This window comes from Podarcis liolepis, assembly GCF_965112155.1.
Source record: "Podarcis liolepis genome assembly, chromosome: 5".
Classification (NCBI taxonomy): Eukaryota; Metazoa; Chordata; class Lepidosauria; order Squamata; family Lacertidae; genus Podarcis; species Podarcis liolepis.
In genome coordinates, this window is record NC_139556.1 from 67208153 (window position 1) to 67225093 (window position 16941).

The window sequence follows — 16941 nt, forward strand, 5'->3', positions numbered from 1 at the left end:
TTGTGGCTCTCCAGATGTTGTTGGACTCCAGGCCCTGTCAGCCCCAGCTAGCATAGCTAATGACCATGGATGTTGGAAGTTGTCTTCCAGGCTCCCTGTCCCTGATGTTATCAGACAACTGGTAACATGAATGTGCTTCCTGGAAATTGTTTGAGAGCTGGAACACCCAGATTATCTGTGGCCCTTTCCTTCCAGAATGACCAGCTGATAAATAACAGTCCTGTGAGCATAAGAAGTTACTGTATATTGTGTCAGGCTATTGGTCCATCTAGCCCAGCTCCCCTGGTCATCTCTGAACTGGATATTGCAAGGATTGAACTTTGGGCATTCTTACGAGAGGCATCCTCCGTCCCACTAATTTGCGGTGCCTCCTACAACAGCAGCTCCTGTCTCCTGTAGTCAGGAGACAGGGGGTGATAAAGTAAAGCTTTATTAGTTCTGGAAATGACAGAGTCAAATATTCCTTCACTACCCACCCCTCAAAGAATGATAGCCTTTCTGGAGGCAGTTTTTCCTCAACCCCAAGTGCATAACATTTTTAGCTGTCTGGCAGGTGACTTCAATTGGCTTTAATGGAGCTTTGTGTTAATAAAGTAAAAAATAGCTCATTGTTGCTCCAAGGTACATAATCAGTACTTCACTGTTTTGTTGACCTATATCCAAGGGCAACCCTTCCCTACAAGCTCTGCTATCACAGCACATCAATATTGTATTTGAACTGTCCTTTTGGACTTTAGCAGCAATTCTGATTAGGCTGTAATTGACTTCCGTGAGACTTCCTTCATTGGAGGTTTTTAAACATAGATTGGGTGGCCATCTGTCATGGTTTCTTTAGCTGTGGTTCCTGCATGAAGCAGGTTGGACTAAATGACCATTTGGATCCCTTCCAACTCTACAGTTCTATGATTCTAAGTAGCCTAACTTTCCACAGATATTGTCCTCTGGTCTTTATTGGGCTATAGTGCTCAGAATCTTGAAAAAAAAACCAACAACCATGCTTGAATACAATTTCCAGAGAAAACACATACCAGCAGAATATGGCAGCATCTGCAAAATAATGAAAAATCTAAGCTTTCATTTTTGCAAATGAACACTGGGAGGAAACTATAATAAAAACATTGGTATCTTCTGCTAAATGCTTTAAAAACTTTGGTGGTTGGAACAGGAAGCTTTGAACCTTCCCATTGTCGATACTTTCTCACTAAAGTATAGCTCCAGAACATTCCCTTTGGGTGACTCATCTCTCTGGTGGGTTGCCCTCAAGGTTTTTGATGGCAATCCTATGCACCAGCCTTCCCCAACCTAGCGCCATCCAAATGTTTTGCACTGCAACTCCCATCAGCCACAGCCAATGGTCAAGGCTGATGGGAGCTGTAGTCCAGCAACATCTGAAGAGCACCAGGTTAGGGAGGACGGCTAAATACACTTGCCTGGGAGTAAGTCTCATTGAACTCAAGGGAGGGGGTCATTTCTGTAGCTATATATAGGATTGCACTGTTTGAAAAAGGTATATATGCCCCAGAGTGGCTGGGGCAACCCAGCCAGATGGGCAGCGTATAAATACAAAATTTATTATTGTTATCATTATTATTAATTAGAGTTCTTAACATGGGATCAAACAATTAGTCTCTGTGCATTTCTGCACAAAGGTAAAGTAACATTGTGCAAATTAATTTTTTAAAAATTGGTTAAGTGCATACTTTCTGTATTTATGCAAATTTCAGAACATTTCTTTGCTTGTCTCTGTCTCTGTGTCTCTTCACCACACGATTTTCATGTTTGAAATAAATGGCAGGTGGAACAGCAATGCAGCCTCCCCCAACCTGCTGCCTTCCAGATGTTTTGAACTACAACTCCCATCAGCTGGCTGGGGCCAAAGCAGGTTGGGAAAGCTGTTGAAAAGGATGTGATACCATAGTCTTTATTTCACAAGCATTGCTAGGATCCTGTCTGAACAGTAGCAGCTGCTTTTCATTCAATAGGATGTGTGGAATGCAGAAATAGTATTAACTGTCTGGTTGGTTTTCAACACCATTCATCTTCTTGTTCATTTACTACAAACACTGTGTGGCTTAAAACATGCTTTAGGAAGAAATAAAACATCATCAGAAACATGGATGCAATGTCACTCATGCACACTTGCTTATCCTCTTCTCTCTCTCTTTCAGCAATCCTATTTGCCATTGCAGTGTTTGGCCCGGCTTTCGGTTACTTGCTTGGTTCTGCAGCACTGCGGATATTTGTGGACTATGGGAGGGTTGACCTGAGTGAGTATCTGTTCTTGCTGAGGGGGTATTGGACTCGTACACATTCACAGGTCCATCGTCTGAGCCACTTGATTATGGAAATTGAGTCATGGCCACACAAAGCACGCTACTGGTTCCCGGTTTTGTTTGAGGGCAGATTCTTGGTGTGTTGCTAGGTGACAGGCAAAGACATGACCTGACTACATACAGTTAGAGATTTTTCTGATATCCCCTACGTACCCAAAGACCAACATCACCACATATTCTTATCTGCAGATTAAAAGTCCTAAAGCAGCAAAAGGTTTTCAGGTATTATTGGAAGAATGTTAGAACCAGCACCACAAAGTAGTGGTTCAATTGCCAAAGTCGTTGCCCCATTAAGTGACCTGAGCATGCAGTGTGCAATGCTGTCACTTTACCTGGTCAGGAAGGCCAACGCTTAGAGCTGTGGCGGGAGCTGTTGCTTCAGCAGTAGAGCAGCTCAGACTGGGCTGGGAGCTGGGAGCTCCATCCCTTTTGGGTTTTTGCCGGGCCCTGATCTGAGCAGCGTATTTCCATGTGCTGCCCCTTCCTCCTGAGCAGCTTCACATACTGCTGTCCATATAGTGGCCCTGATGTTCCTGTCTGGCTTGCTATCTCCTGTACACCTGTGACTCTGGGGGAAATTGTGTGTGTGTGACTGTGAGTGCCAGCCAGGAACTCAGGCAGCTGGTATGAGGACCCCAGTCATGGGGCAGGGATGTCCAGATCTGATGGCCGATCATTTGCAGTGTGGAGATCCACTAGACTAGCTTCCTTTGCTCCTCACCCGAGGGAGACATCACATTCGGTGTCTGCTGTTGAATCAGGGACATTTGTTGGTGATAGTACCTGTGCAATGCACAGCAGTGATTCAGATCCACTTTGCACAGATCACATAACCATGTTGGCAGGGAAGTATCCTGAATATGTGATGCCATAATGCATGTAGGTGGAACTGTCTATAGAAACTAGATGGGTTTATCTCCCTGCATGCAATGAACTTCATGCACTATTGTTGTTCTGTGGCAGAGTATGCAGGTAATCTGGAATGCAGGTAATCTGGCTAGATAGCTTCAGGCAGGCCATTCTCTCCATCTTTGATGCCCCCCCCCCGATCTACACCATGGTGCTATTTCTTGCTTCACATATATTGCCTGTCATTGGGGTGGGGGTGGGGCAGGGTGATGACAGTCTAGGGCTGTTGCATCACAAATTTGCTTTGTACGTCTGAAAGAGCACTGGACTCAGAAGATTGCTGCCTTAGGGTTGATCACTATTTCTACCTGTTCTCTCCAGCACCCACCCACCGTGTAACAGAGGCTTTCTTCCTATATCCGTGTCTCTGTGCTAAAGAATTCTCCTGCATTGCTTCCAAGCAATTGGAGATAACAGAATGATACCTTGTGGAAGATAAAGAAAATAAGTGAGAAGAGAGGACGGAAATGACAGCGGGTTTCTTTTGCATGTAGACAGGCAGCTTTAATTACCCCTTTGTGGCCACCGCTTGATGATGTCGCCCAGTCTTGAGTGGGCCGGTCACGTCCAGGGAAGCCGAGCCATTGTTTTTGCCGGGCGTGGGCTCGTTTTTTTTTGCCTGCACACGCTTTAATCCTGAAGGGCAGGAAGCCTGGGCTGAGGAGCAAAAGGCTGGAGATGGCTGTTTATTCCTTCCCACTCGTTAACAATGTGGAGAGACACTTTCCATGCCAACCCCAGTGAAGCGTGGGCTCCTTTGAGCAAGGCCTCCTGCCTGGAGGATGTCCGCTCTCAGAGTGAAATGACTCGGCGTCTCTTCTCCAGAGTCCCTGGAGAGCATAGACTCCAAAAGCCAGGCTCATTCAGATGGCTGCTCCACGGGGGTCAGTGGCTGTGCTAGTGCCTGACTCTCTGCCAGCAGAACTCTGCCCAGCCTAGGAACAATGGGACAGGATAGTCTTTCCAGGAAGAGGGCAGCTAACATTTCCAGCTCCCCTGTCTGCACAGACTGCTGGGGAAACAGTTTCAGCAGGCATTAGGCGTCTAAAAGGAAAGAGGGTTGGTTTCTCTAATTAACTTTGTAATCGCACAAATGAATTGCATGTGCCAGCTCCTTCCTCTAACCCCATATCTTGGCTGTCGCCTGCTTAAAGCCTTCCCTCCCAAGAAACACCTTCCGCAGCACGGATGCTCTTTGGTTTCCACTGTGCGTTCCTCACCAAATGCTCGTGCTTTCTCAAACTTTCTCAAACAGAGGGATTGTGATCTGAAGTGGCAGCAACTTTCCCAATGAAGTACAGTGGTACTTCAGGTTACATATGCTTCAGGTTACATATGCTTCAGGTTACAGACTCCGCCAACCCAGAAATAGTGCTTCAGGTTAAGAACTTTGCTTCAGGAAGAGAACAGAAATTGTGCTCCAGGCGGCGCGGCGGCAGCAGGAGGCCCCATTAGCTAAAGTGGTGCTTCAGGTTAAGAACAGTTTCAGGTTAAGTACGGACCTCCGGAACGAATTAAGTACTTAACCTGAGGTACCACTGTATCATCAGGGAGAATATACCCTGCCTTCGCTAAAGAGACGTTTTCACGAACTGTAGCAGGTGTGGCCCCCCAGATGTTGCTGAACCACAATTCCCACCAGCCCCAGTAAATGTGGGGAAGGATGAAAGGAGTTGTAGTTCTGCGACATCTGGAAGGCCACGGGCTCCCTACTCCTGAACTTACAGCTACTGCTTTTTAGAGCAGAGCTTCCTTAGGTGGTAAACCTCTCATTTATCCTAGTTTAGTGAAATGGCAGAATTATCATTGTTGTGTCAGGCAGGCACTGAGATCTGAGTAGCTACAAAAAAATGTCTCTAGCCAAAAATAAAAAGCTCCAGTATTGAGAGACTCAATACAGCAACAACAAAGCAGCCCAGCTCTGGTGAGGCTGCATTGCCGCTTTTTGTAGGAATCCTGAGCAATATTGGATGTGCCCTTGAAGGTGATTGGTCACATGGGAAGATGGATCCCCCAGTCCTGGAGATATTTGGGGATTAGTGATATCTAAAAGAACATGAATGATATTAATTACCTACCAGACTTTTAGAAGACATCTGAAGGCAGCCCTGTTTAGGGAAGCTTTTAATGTTTGATGCATTACTGTATTTTAATATTTTGTTGGAAGCCTCCCGGAGTGGCTGCGGAAGCCCGGCCAGATGGACAGGGTATAAATAATAAATGATTATTATATTTTTATTTTTATTTTATTTTATTATTTTATTGTTATTGTTTTATTTTTATTATTATTTTATTAATTGAGGCACTAGGTCAGGGGAGGAGAACCTGTGGCCCTTTGGATGTTGTTGGACTACAACTTTCATCATCCCTGTCCATTGGCCATGCTGGCTGGGGCTGATGGAAGTTGGGGTCCAGCAGCATCTGGAGGGCCACAGGTTCCCCTTCCTGCAAGGGTCAATGAGCTATCTTTCATACTCCATGGGAACACAGTGCAGTGCAGACCACCTAAATACAGTGGTACCTCGGGTTACAGACGCTTCAGGTTACAGACTCCGCTAACCCAGAAATAGTACCTTGGGTTAAGAACTTTGCTTCAGGATGAGAACAGAAATCACGCGGCGGTGGGAGGCCCCATTAGCTAAATTGGTACCTCAGGTTAAGAACAGTTTCAGGTTAAGAACGGACCTCCAGAACGAATTAAGTTCTTAACCCAACGTACCACTGTACCAGGAAGTGGACTCACAAAGCTCTTTTTTAATTTCTCCATCTCTTTTCAGAGGATGTGCAGTTGGTCCCAGGAGACCAGCGCTGGATTGGAGCCTGGTGGCTGGGACTCCTCATTGCCTCGGGCTGCTTGGTGCTCACGTCCATTCCCTATTTCTTCTTCCCCCGGTATATGCTCAAAGGGAGGGTAAGTGTCTCTGCTGATGGTGAAGAGAAGGGCAACCCTTTCCAACTACAGCTGTTGAGGGCACAGCCAAGAGGCAGCAGAGCTCTTCCAAAGTGATTGGTGAACCCTTGCAAGGGAAAAATTCCTCTGAGGAACCTCTGTTGTTCTAGAGGGGAAGTCTCTTTGGCCCACTGGGAAGATGAAGAAGGCAGGCCTGTCCTGGATTGGGCCTGTATTTTTCTATTTTAAACCATTTTCCTATTTGCCTGCCTCTTAGGTAGCAGCTTGCTTGAGCAAGAACTCTTGTCTCGTCCCCTATTTCTGTACATCAGTTTTCTGATTTATTAATTTGGGCTCTTTAGGTGCTACAATAATCACTATGAAGAAAAGCCTGCCCTGCATGGGTTTGGCCTGCATGACTTCCAGTGTAGGATCTGTACACTGCAATCACATTATTCCACTGGGCAGAGCCTCTTGCTGTTGATAGAAGCATAACACCTTAAATGCCTGCCTTGCCAACACAGGGGATATGCCTTATTTATTACCTTATTCTAGCCTGCCTTGTGTCTAAAGAATGAGCAACAAGTTGAAATGGAAAAACTCTGTTTAGGGGTGCCATTCCATAGCAAGGAAGGCAGCATGTAAATACTCCCCTTGTGTATATATATATATATATATATATATATATATTTAAAGCCATTAACAAAGATGTTGGAAATACTATCAAGCATCCCAGTGTTAGTCTTTGTCTTGCATATTCAGTATAGCTCTGACTCCTTTCCTTACTTTTAAATACAGTAAGAGGGGAGAAATACGCATCCTCATCTTAATCTCATATGAAGGCTTTTATAGTGTGTGTGTGCTTTCCCCTTTCTGTTATTACCCTTCATGGCAGCAGGAGAGCAGTTAATCTGGGGCTCAAACCCCTGACCTTGAGATTAAGAGTCTCATGCTCTCTACCAGATGAGCTTTTTCAGTGTCCCTCTCTGAAGGTGGACATAGCAGGCACCCCAAGCAGAGGGTGATGGTACAAAAAGTAGCTCAAGAGCCGCCCCTAAAGTGTTCCAATCACTTTGTAAACCAAGAGGCAAAAGTTCTGCCATAACTTCCCTTCGTATTCATCAAGTCAGTGTTCAAAATGGGGGTAAAGGTTCCAGACTTGCCAATAGCCAAATCAAAGAAAGCTGTATGGAAGCAGGTGGAATGTCATTTGTATTGTGGGCAAGGTCAGTTTTTTTCCAGATGAGCCAGCCTTTTTTTTTTGTTTTGTTTCTTGCCTCAGTCTTTTTTGCTGTCACTGTTATGCTCGGAGAAGAACATGCACACACCCCACAATAATTTCTCTTTTGCTTTTGCTGGGCCTGCTCCCAGGATCTGCATCCTGTTTCGTGCTTGCTCTGCATGTTCAGGGCCTTGTTTCCAGAGGACAAAATGAACCATCACCCTCCTGTTCACACAAAAAACCCCTTCTCTTTGCTTCTGTCCCAGCAGGCGGAATATGAGGTGGACGTCCTGAAGAAGATTGAGAAGGCCAAGGCAGAGGAAGGATCACTGGTAGAATTTACCAAAAGTAAAGGCTTTTCTTACCAACTTTCAGCTTTCAGGCTACACTGCAAAAAAGGAACTGTTTAGAAATACAAGATCCCTTAGCGCCCACACCTGTATCCTTATCTTAGCTAGCAGCTGTGTATGATTTTGTTATTTTGATGTTCTCCTGAAAGACTTCTTGGCTGCAACCTCTGCTGCTTTTGTGCAAAGCTCATCAGTTTAGCTACATATGACCATGCTGCATATTACAAGAAGGAAGAATCAAAGAACCTTTCGGGAGCAAACCCAGCCCCTATCTAGTCCAGCCTCCCGTTTGGCAGTGGCCAGCCAGCTGCCTCTGAGAAGCCCCTAAACAGGACATGAGGTTGTTCTCCAGCAACTGGCATTTCAGAGGCATGCAGCCTCTGGACCGGGACACAGCCCATAGACATAATGATTTGTAGCCATTGATAGCACTCTCTTTTTACAAAAGATATTGTTAATGTAAACCCACCGCAGTCTGTTTTTGATATGTAACCTTTCCCTTAAGCATTTAGCAGAAGGCCAGTTAAGAACCTAAATCAGTCCAGCCAAGGCATCACTGACTTTAGAAACAGAAGCCAGGTTTGACATGCCTTAATAGTCTGGCCCAATGGGAATAGAATTCCACGGGACTTTTTGGTGTAACTAACATTTATGATAGGGTAAGATATGTGACAACAAAGGAAAGGGCCTCCTAGGTACTGACATCCTGTCTATTGAATGCTGTTCCCTACAAAGCAGGGATGGGGAGCCTGTGGCTGGTGGACCACAACTCCCATCAGCCCCAGCTAGTGTGGTCCAACAACATTTGGAAGGCCACAGGTTCTCTATCCCTGCTATAGAGACTCACCTGGCACCCGACACCACAGTGCTTTTGGTGGTAGGCTGAAACTCTTTTGTACACCCATGTATTTTTAAAATGTGTATGTTTTAAGAATCTCTTTATTTTCCCCTTATAGGCTTATTGTTGTGTTTTGTGCTGCATCTAACCAATTTTGAACCAGCACGACCATTTTAAATGGAATGAAGAGCATGATAAAAAGGTGTTAAATAAATGAGATCGTAAGAGTGCTGTTGTTTTAAAGCATGCTCTCTGTTGCTCATGCAACTGGTGAGGCCCTCTGTATGACTGACATGTTCCCCTGTTTTTGCCTTCAGAGTTTCCCCAAGGCTTCCTGAGGCTGCTCCTCAATCCGCTCTTCATGTTCCTGGTTTTGGCTCAGTGCAGCTTCTCCTCAGTCATTGCTGGCCTCTCCACCTTCCTCAACAAGTTCCTAGAGAAACAGTTTGGCACCACCTCTTCTTATGCAAACTTCCTCATTGGTGAGGGAATGGCAATGCCTCTCAACTAATCATGATTTTTAGTTATTACAGCCCAAACCTTCTCAGAATAAAGTTATAGCCAGGTTACGTTCCTCAAGGCTTTGGGGCCAGTCCTTCTTGGTATCATACCAGCTGGCAGTCCAATCTGATTGGAGGAGGACAGGGTAAGGCAGTCAAAGGCATCTAGGCAATCATTGGCTACCTCTCTAGTCCTTGGGCCACTCATGGAAAGAATGGGTGCCCTTTAACCACACCAGGCAATGATCATTACTCAGGAGTCAGGGCAGACTTTGGTTTGGCAGAGCTCTAAATGTTTGTGGGTGTTGGAGTCGTGGAGTCAAAAATAATTTAATTAAGGAAGTTGCTGTGGGGCCTTCTGCAGTTGGACAGTGTTTGTGTGGGCGACGGTCAAGCATTTCCATCTATCCTGGTTGTGAATCAGCTCACTGTGCTTCCCTTTTCTTTTCTTTTCTCTCTCTCTCTCTGTGTGTATGTATGTATCTGTATACTACACACTTACAGCTTTTTCAGTTAAGTGATGAAGCCAAACTCTGCTTGGATAGACCCTTTGAGATAGGCAGGATAAACTAGCACCCTTCTAAACAAGCTGAGGGCCCTGCAGTATGGGCAAACAGTTACATAATTCAAAAATGCAACAAAAGCATTCTGAAACTAGAAGGAAATACTCCTTCTATCTTGCCTGTAACATGGGACAAAGCTGTGCTGGAAGCAGGAGGTGTCCTCCATCTCCTTAGAGTGGAGGCTGACCTTATTTACCCAGAACTTTTGCGATCGGTGCCCCCACCATCTGCCAAGGCTATAATAAAAACTAGGTTGTGGGACATTGAACACCAGGAACTAACAGCAGCAGCAGAGAAAACATGTTCCCCTCTTTACTTTCAACTTTCTTGGGCATATGAAACTAATCACAATTATCTTGGATTTCTGCTTATCCCTCAAGAAAGAAGGGCATTTTCACTGGCCAGGTTTAATTCAAATCCATCAAACCTCCTTTGGGGAAGGTTCTCGGGAATGGTGGAAGGAGAAAGAATTTGCCCATGTGAAGACCACCTGCTGGAAACTCTTACTCATATGGTTCTTAAATGTAAACTATATGCTGATCTCCGCCAGCAGTTTCTAGATCAACTCTGCATCCCCAAATGGAAACCAGAGTTGGAGGTCATACATTTTCTATTACTGGGGAATGATCAGGAGCTCACCAAGTTTATGGCTAAATATCTTTATTTGGTTTTTTTTGTTGTAGAAACACGTTGCAGGTGTCTGATCTCCCTGGAGACCTAGATATGTCATGTTAGACTGTTTTGCCTCTTTTCATTTGACAAATGTTCCGCGACATTGGGGAGGTGGTAATTCTGTATTGATTTACTATGGATGTTTGTATGTGATGCCACTAAAAGGTTTGATGATGATGATGATGATGATGATGATGATGAGTTACCCAGAACAAGTACACTTTTTCTGAATTACAAACATGAAGTCATTGCAACTAGGTGTTACATGCAAGATTCATGCAGACCCTCACAAGGAGGATGCTTCCCTTGGAGGAATCCCATTGCATGTAGAGCAGCTCCTAGGGTAGTGGCCAGGACTCAGTAAGAGTGACTCTGTGTTGGCCTCGCCCTGCAAAATAGAGTACAGTTCTATTCCAGCTTTAAGATTGACTTCATGCTTTGGCTAAAAAAATTAAGTTGCTTTCAGCTACGAACCACTGTCTCCCGTTGCTTCCTCTCCACCTCCCCTTTTTTTGCAGGATCTGTGAACCTTCCTGCAGCTGCCCTAGGAATGCTATTTGGAGGCCTTGTCATGAAGCGTTTTGCTTTCTCCCTCAAAGCTATCCCACGGTTTGCCATCAGTGTGCTCCTCGTCTCCACACTTTGCTGCCTCCCTCTGTTCTTCATGGGTTGCTCTACAGAGAAGATAGCAGAAATTTATCCAGACAGGTAACACGTTCTGCTTTCCATTAAGCACCGTGGGGTGGGGGTGGGGAATTAGAATTTAGTGCAGGGGTGGGGGACCTGTGGCCCTCCAAAGATGGTTGGACCACAACTCCCATCAGCCCCAACTAGCATGACCAGTGATTAGGGACAATGGGAGTTGGAGTCCAGGAACATCTGGAGGGACACAGATTCACCATCCCTGACTTTGAGTCATCCACTCTAAAATCATGGGTGCTAAGATTTCCCCCTTCACACTTTCCTTTGATAAACCCCAACAATTGCCACTGAATCATTTCTTCCTCCTTGCTGTTCTTTCTATTCCCCATGGTATTTCAGAGAGCGGGGAAGCTGAGTGGTAGAAAATGTTATTGGCACATTAAAAGAGACTGACTCCAGGTCACCTTCCATATAAAAGACTCTCAGGGCTTCCAAGGCTATGGAATTTCTCTAATTGAGGTCTCAGAGAGCTGATGGGGGTCAAAGTGGACAAGGTTTGTCTAAATGGCAGCTCTCAATATTGCACACATCCCATGTGATACTGACCTTGGATCGTACTTTGCACCTAGAATGTTTCCAGTTTTCATTCTCGTTTTCTTTTGACTGGCTTTTTTCGTCTTTGTTCTGCTTTGGGTGTTCAATGGTGGGGTTCCCCCCCCTTCTTTTTACTGGTAAGACTCAGCTCAGGTTGATTCCTCCAGGCATCAAATGTTTTCCCACCCAGGTACGTGAGTGTTTTGTCTGCATGTGCGTGTGAGTAATAATTACGACCGAGTTCACTGAAAAACCTTAGACGTATCTTGGGTGGGTAAGTCCTAGGCAGGAGGCCAGACTTCCAAGTGGCAAGAACTCAACAATAACAGACTGGAAAACAAAGGTTAATCACCCAATGCATTAAAAAAAAAAAGTATCTTTCACCCATCTTCTTTAATTTCATTTTATTTTGCCTCTCTTTTTCTGGCAGGACATCAAGTTCCCCAGGACAGGCTCAATGCAACAGGATGTGCTCCTGCTCAGACTATCTCTTCCACCCAGTCTGTGGAGATGATGGCGTGGAGTACCTTTCTCCCTGCCACGCTGGTTGTACTGGTTTATTCAGTAATTCTTCCGCATCCCGTGTTAAGGTATGTAGTAGTACCGATGGAAAACTCCAGGGGCTGGTAAGAGGATCTGGAGTACTGAATGTCCACTCATCTTAATGGCCTCAAATCTAAATACAGTAGTACCTTGGTTTACAACCATAATCCGTTCCAAAGGTCCAGTTGTAAACCAAAACAGGTTGTATGTAACCCAAGGCGTGCTTTCGCCAGTGGGGCCTCCCCCCGAAATTGGTTGTAATCCCCCCAAAAATGGGTTGTAATCCAAAAAAAAAGGGACACACACTTCCAGGTTTGATGTGGTTGTAATCCAAAATGGTTGTAATCCAAAGCGGTTGCAAACCAAGGTACCACTGTAGTGCTCAACATACAGAGGTGTTGCTAGAGCTTTGGGCTCCTGAGCCATTGAGTTATACTCAGTATTGGCTCCAGTTGGCCTACCTGTTGAAAATAGTGACTTAGCAGGGAATCCATAGCTCTGTTGGAGAACACATGCTCCTCAGGTTCAATTCCAGACATCCCCAATACAGCAGCATCTTGGGAAAAGCTGTGTCTGAGAATTTGAAGCGCTTCTGCCATTCAAAGTTGATAACAGAATGGGTAAATGGACCACTGGTTCATTTGATTGCTCCACTAGTAAGATGCTGTGGTATTACATGGTCTTCCAAACACAATCCAGGTTTTGACTTATAATGGCTCATGCCCTACATCTTCAAGAGGAAGCCTGATGTACCACCCCAATACTTAAGATCACCCTAAAGGGCCCTCTTAATAATATCACCAGTATATCACTGGCATGTCACCATACACAGCCAAAATATGAGCATCTATTGGAAGCCTCTTATGTTCCTTGTCTCATTTGCTGCATTGCTTACCTGCCTGTGTCACAACCTTTTCTACGTGATGTTTGTGGTTGTTGCTGTTCTTGCGACCTAGGCTGAACCAATTTGGATCAAATATTAGCACGTGTACTTTTTTTATCTGTTCATTTACCTGTGTGCCCATATTCAAAGTATTGAGAACTGCCATAAGCTCTCAAGGGATTGGATCACAAGTTTTCAAATCGCACATTTGATTTTTAAAAGCACTGTATGAATTCTCAGTCACATTAGTGCAGTACTGCCTTCCTTCCACAAGTGTATTCCCCCGCTCCCCTGATGACCAAATTGCTGCTCTGATTGACAGCGGCTTTCCAGGCAAATGGTTTTCACATTGTCTGCTACCCAAGCCTTTTAATTGGAGACATCAGGAATTGAAACCTGTGGCCTTCTGCTTGCAAATATCCTCTGCTCCAGCACCGGACCTTGTGGTCCCTCCCTGAACAAAATGGATTCCCAGAAATGAAGTTGACTTTCTCCTCTGCTATTCCAACCAGATCTACACAAACTGCTCCTGTATCAAAACCAGCAATGGCCAGTCCTCAGCAAAGACTGGTTCCTGCCCAATCCGCTGTGCTTCTTTGCTGCTGCCTGTTATTTTCCTCATCTCCTTTGCTGCATTGGTTGCTTGCCTGTGTCACAACCCTCTCTACATGATGGTGCTAAGGTAAGTAGGCACATTAGGGCAGAGGATGGGGAGAGAAATTCACATTAACTCTTCCAATTCACATATTGTGAATGAATCAATATGCAAACCAAAAGACAGCTCTCCTTCCGAATCCACACCTTTGAATTTTGCAGTGCAGTTTGCCATCTAAAGAATGCATATGAAAATGCAGGTAACTGTGAAAATCATGCACAAATGTCCATTCTTTTGCTGCAAAAAATAAATAAATGCTTGTGCTAGGCAAAATTGTGTGCAGATGCAAATATCAGGAGAAATGTGGGTGAATTTTCATGTGATTTAAAAAAATAATCACAGACACATGGAAACTGGATGAATTAAATTCAAGACTGGAAAAATTAGAAACTGAAATTAACAGAGTCGTCCATTTCTAACATAGGACCAGAGCACATTTCACTACACAAGAAGATAACCTCTGCAAGACTTGCCTGTAATTTAGGGGATCCAAAGGCTTTTATATTTATTTGTTCTCATATATTCCCCAACTTTCTCATCATAAAATGGTGACTCACAGACACAAAAAAAGAGGATTTTATATGTTGTGGTCTTGTTTGTGAACCACCCAGAGACCTCCAGGTATAGGGTGGTGTATAAAAAAAATTTTTTTTAAGGAATAAATGTCCCGGAAGCACAAAATAGTCAATTGCCCGTAACATCACTAAAGTGGAAGAAAATCTGCAGTCCCACATTGCTGTTTGAATATGTTTTAATAAGGAAGGTTAGCCTTCAGCTGGCCTCAGAATGTTTTACCTGCCACCACACGACAAGGATCTGATTTATGGCAAGTGGACAGGACATTTTCAGCTTTGCTGTATGAAAGATCTGGCCGCTTTGAATCTTGCTGCATTGTGTCATGAACCCACAAAACATCATCAGGCTTCTTAACTTTCTCCCAGAGCAATACCAACTAGCTTTTGAGCCAAAAGTATCTCACATACTGTGTCTTTATCCTACTCAGGGTGGTGAATCCTGATGAAAAGTCATTTGCCATTGGAGTCCAGTTCCTGTTGATGAGATTGCTAGGTGAGTGTCTGCCAGAACCTGCAAGACTAATAAACATGTACAGTCAGAAGTAAATCCTGCTGTGTTCAATGGGGCAATCTATGACCTTTTAAACTGTGGGGGGGGGGATGAATGGGAAATATTTACTGCATATATATCAAAGCATTGTATACAGGCTGATACATCAGCAGGATTCTAAATAACATTTGCAATATTTTAACGAAAGATAGAATTAGATACGAATAGATGGAAAATTTAATTTGTACATGCATGAATTAATAATGAAAATAATGGAACCATGGAGAGGGTAGGGAAGAAAAGGGAGTTGGAAATCCCACATTTCGATGTTGTATTGATTGTATAAAAAGTATGGAAAAGGTTACAGTTGCATTTAAACTTTTCTTTTCAATGTTTAAGTTTATATGATGTTTGTTATTTAGAATTGATAAAAATATGTTTAAAAATAATAAACTGTGTGTGTGTTACGGTAGTCCTCAGATGAAGGGTGGTATAGAAATAATAATAATAATAATAATAAATAAATACATAAAAAATAAAAATTACTAACTGTGAGAGATGCAGTGGGGAGATGCTTTGCCTGCAATTGGACCCTTTTTCTTTCTTTTGAAGCCTGGCTGCCAGCTCCTGCCCTCTTTGGCTTCCTCATCGACTCCTCGTGCATCTGGTGGAGGAAACAGTGCAACAAGAGCGGATCTTGCACGTACTACGACAATAACTTCCTCCGCAGCAGGTAACCCACCTGTATAGTTTATCTCCCGGGAGGTGTAAAAAACCTGATGTGCGGAAAATCAACTCCCAGCAGAGCAGATGCAAAACTGGGGCCAAGTTACATGTTACGTTAGCTCCGCATCTATGCCCATTAAGTTCAGTCCCCAACCCTACACAAATTGCCAGTGCAGACAGATATGCTTTGGCTAGGAGTTTTTTTCCTAATGCAAATTGCTGGCACAAGGGTGTTCAAGTCCTCCACCCTCAAAGCTAGACTCCTCTTCCAAATCCTTCCACCACCCCCTGCCATGCTTGACAGTTCATGTTCAGAAAGCCACCTGCACTTAGGGCATAGATCTCGAGCTGAAGCACTGTCTATTTTAACCCTTAGGAATCAATAGGGCTGAAGGGTCAGCAAGGCAGCTCCCTGCTTGTAATGTGGCTTTGTTTATGTTGGAGCCCATGGCTGCAGTTATCCCTGCTGACAGCTGTTTGTCAGGCTTGCTTGATTGCTGCCTGAATCTTCACGTCCTCTCCACCCTCCATTCTTGCTCTCTTAACCTGCGTGTACAGCTGCATCATGCTGAGCCTTGAGGCTGTGATTTAGAAAGAAAAACTCCCTGCTGAACCTGAGAATTACGGAATGCATTGTTTTCATGGGAGACCCAATTATCTGAGCTCCTGAGGCCATCAATACGTGAACACATCTTGGCATCCTCTACGTGGTTCTTGGTTTTTTTCTTTAAAAAAATTAAATCCTTTTGGAAAGACTTACATGACTCAGGTCTACGGACCAGACTAGCGCACCAGGAATTCCCCCTGAGCCTACGCCCTAGGAACCCTGCAGTCATTCCCTTTCCTTAGAAGAGAAATCTCCATATCACTGCCTAAGAGAGGACCCCTTCACCCAGAGGACTGTTGCAAAGGCCTTTCTCTTGGATAGATGGGTGTTTGCCAACAACAAAATAGGATTTGTACATACGCGCCACTGTCACCCAGTGGCATCGGAGAGCTGCCTCTGCTGAAAATAATAATTTGAAGCGGTGCCAGGCAATAATGAAGCTCTTCCTGTTGTGACCTCCCCCCCCCCCCCTTTAATTTTATTTTATTTTGAGGCTAGGAAGTCTGGCTCCAAGATTTAAACTGGAGGAGAAGGGATTTCTCTCCACAATCCCCAGACTTCCTGCTTTCATCGTGGGTGCCATGCTCCCGCAGGGCTCTGGCATCTGCAAACCTGCCCAAGCAAAAGTAATTTTTAAAAAGGCACACCCCCCCCTGCAAAATGGGGAACTTGACTTTAGCATAGAGAAAGCAAAGATTGAATGCGCTTCATTAGACAGCCCCAGTCAGCTATTCTCTGTTGTTGGTGCTTAAAGGGCAAAGGTGTGCAATTCCCCACCTCGCTCCTGCCCTCCACAAAGGAGAACACACCCAGTGCCAGAAACTTCCTTTTCATGCAACTGCATGCATGTGTGAATTTGTCTGAAGTTTTCTAGAATCCAACTTAGCAGTCTGGGTACTTAGTCTACTAAGGCCCGATTACCATTCCACATGCGTCCCTGAGGACTCAG

General features: G+C 44.5%; 1 protein-coding gene and 1 long non-coding RNA gene across 3 annotated transcripts in view; one reads left to right on the forward strand and one right to left on the reverse strand.

Annotated features, from left to right (window-relative positions):
* The window catches only part of SLCO2A1 (solute carrier organic anion transporter family member 2A1), a 59128-nt gene that overhangs the window by 41155 nt on the left and 1032 nt on the right, over positions 1 to 16941 (forward strand). The window contains exons 5-13 of one of the 2 annotated variants that reach the window (XM_083506444.1): positions 2169 to 2267; positions 6020 to 6153; positions 7621 to 7702; positions 8860 to 9024; positions 10796 to 10985; positions 11944 to 12103; positions 13452 to 13621; positions 14598 to 14662; positions 15272 to 15392. In XM_083506444.1, the coding sequence (XP_083362570.1) occupies positions 2169 to 2267; positions 6020 to 6153; positions 7621 to 7702; positions 8860 to 9024; positions 10796 to 10985; positions 11944 to 12103; positions 13452 to 13621; positions 14598 to 14662; positions 15272 to 15392 (1186 nt within the window). The remainder of the gene's footprint in view (positions 1 to 2168; positions 2268 to 6019; positions 6154 to 7620; positions 7703 to 8859; positions 9025 to 10795; positions 10986 to 11943; positions 12104 to 13451; positions 13622 to 14597; positions 14663 to 15271; positions 15393 to 16941) is intronic. The other variant, XM_083506445.1, reaches the window with a different exon arrangement.
* LOC310708403 lies at positions 1685 to 5442 on the reverse strand. Its single transcript, XR_014527002.1, has 2 exons — positions 2734 to 5442; positions 1685 to 2691 (listed from the first exon to the last, which is right to left on the reverse strand). It is a non-coding gene; the product is annotated as an uncharacterized lncRNA (long non-coding RNA).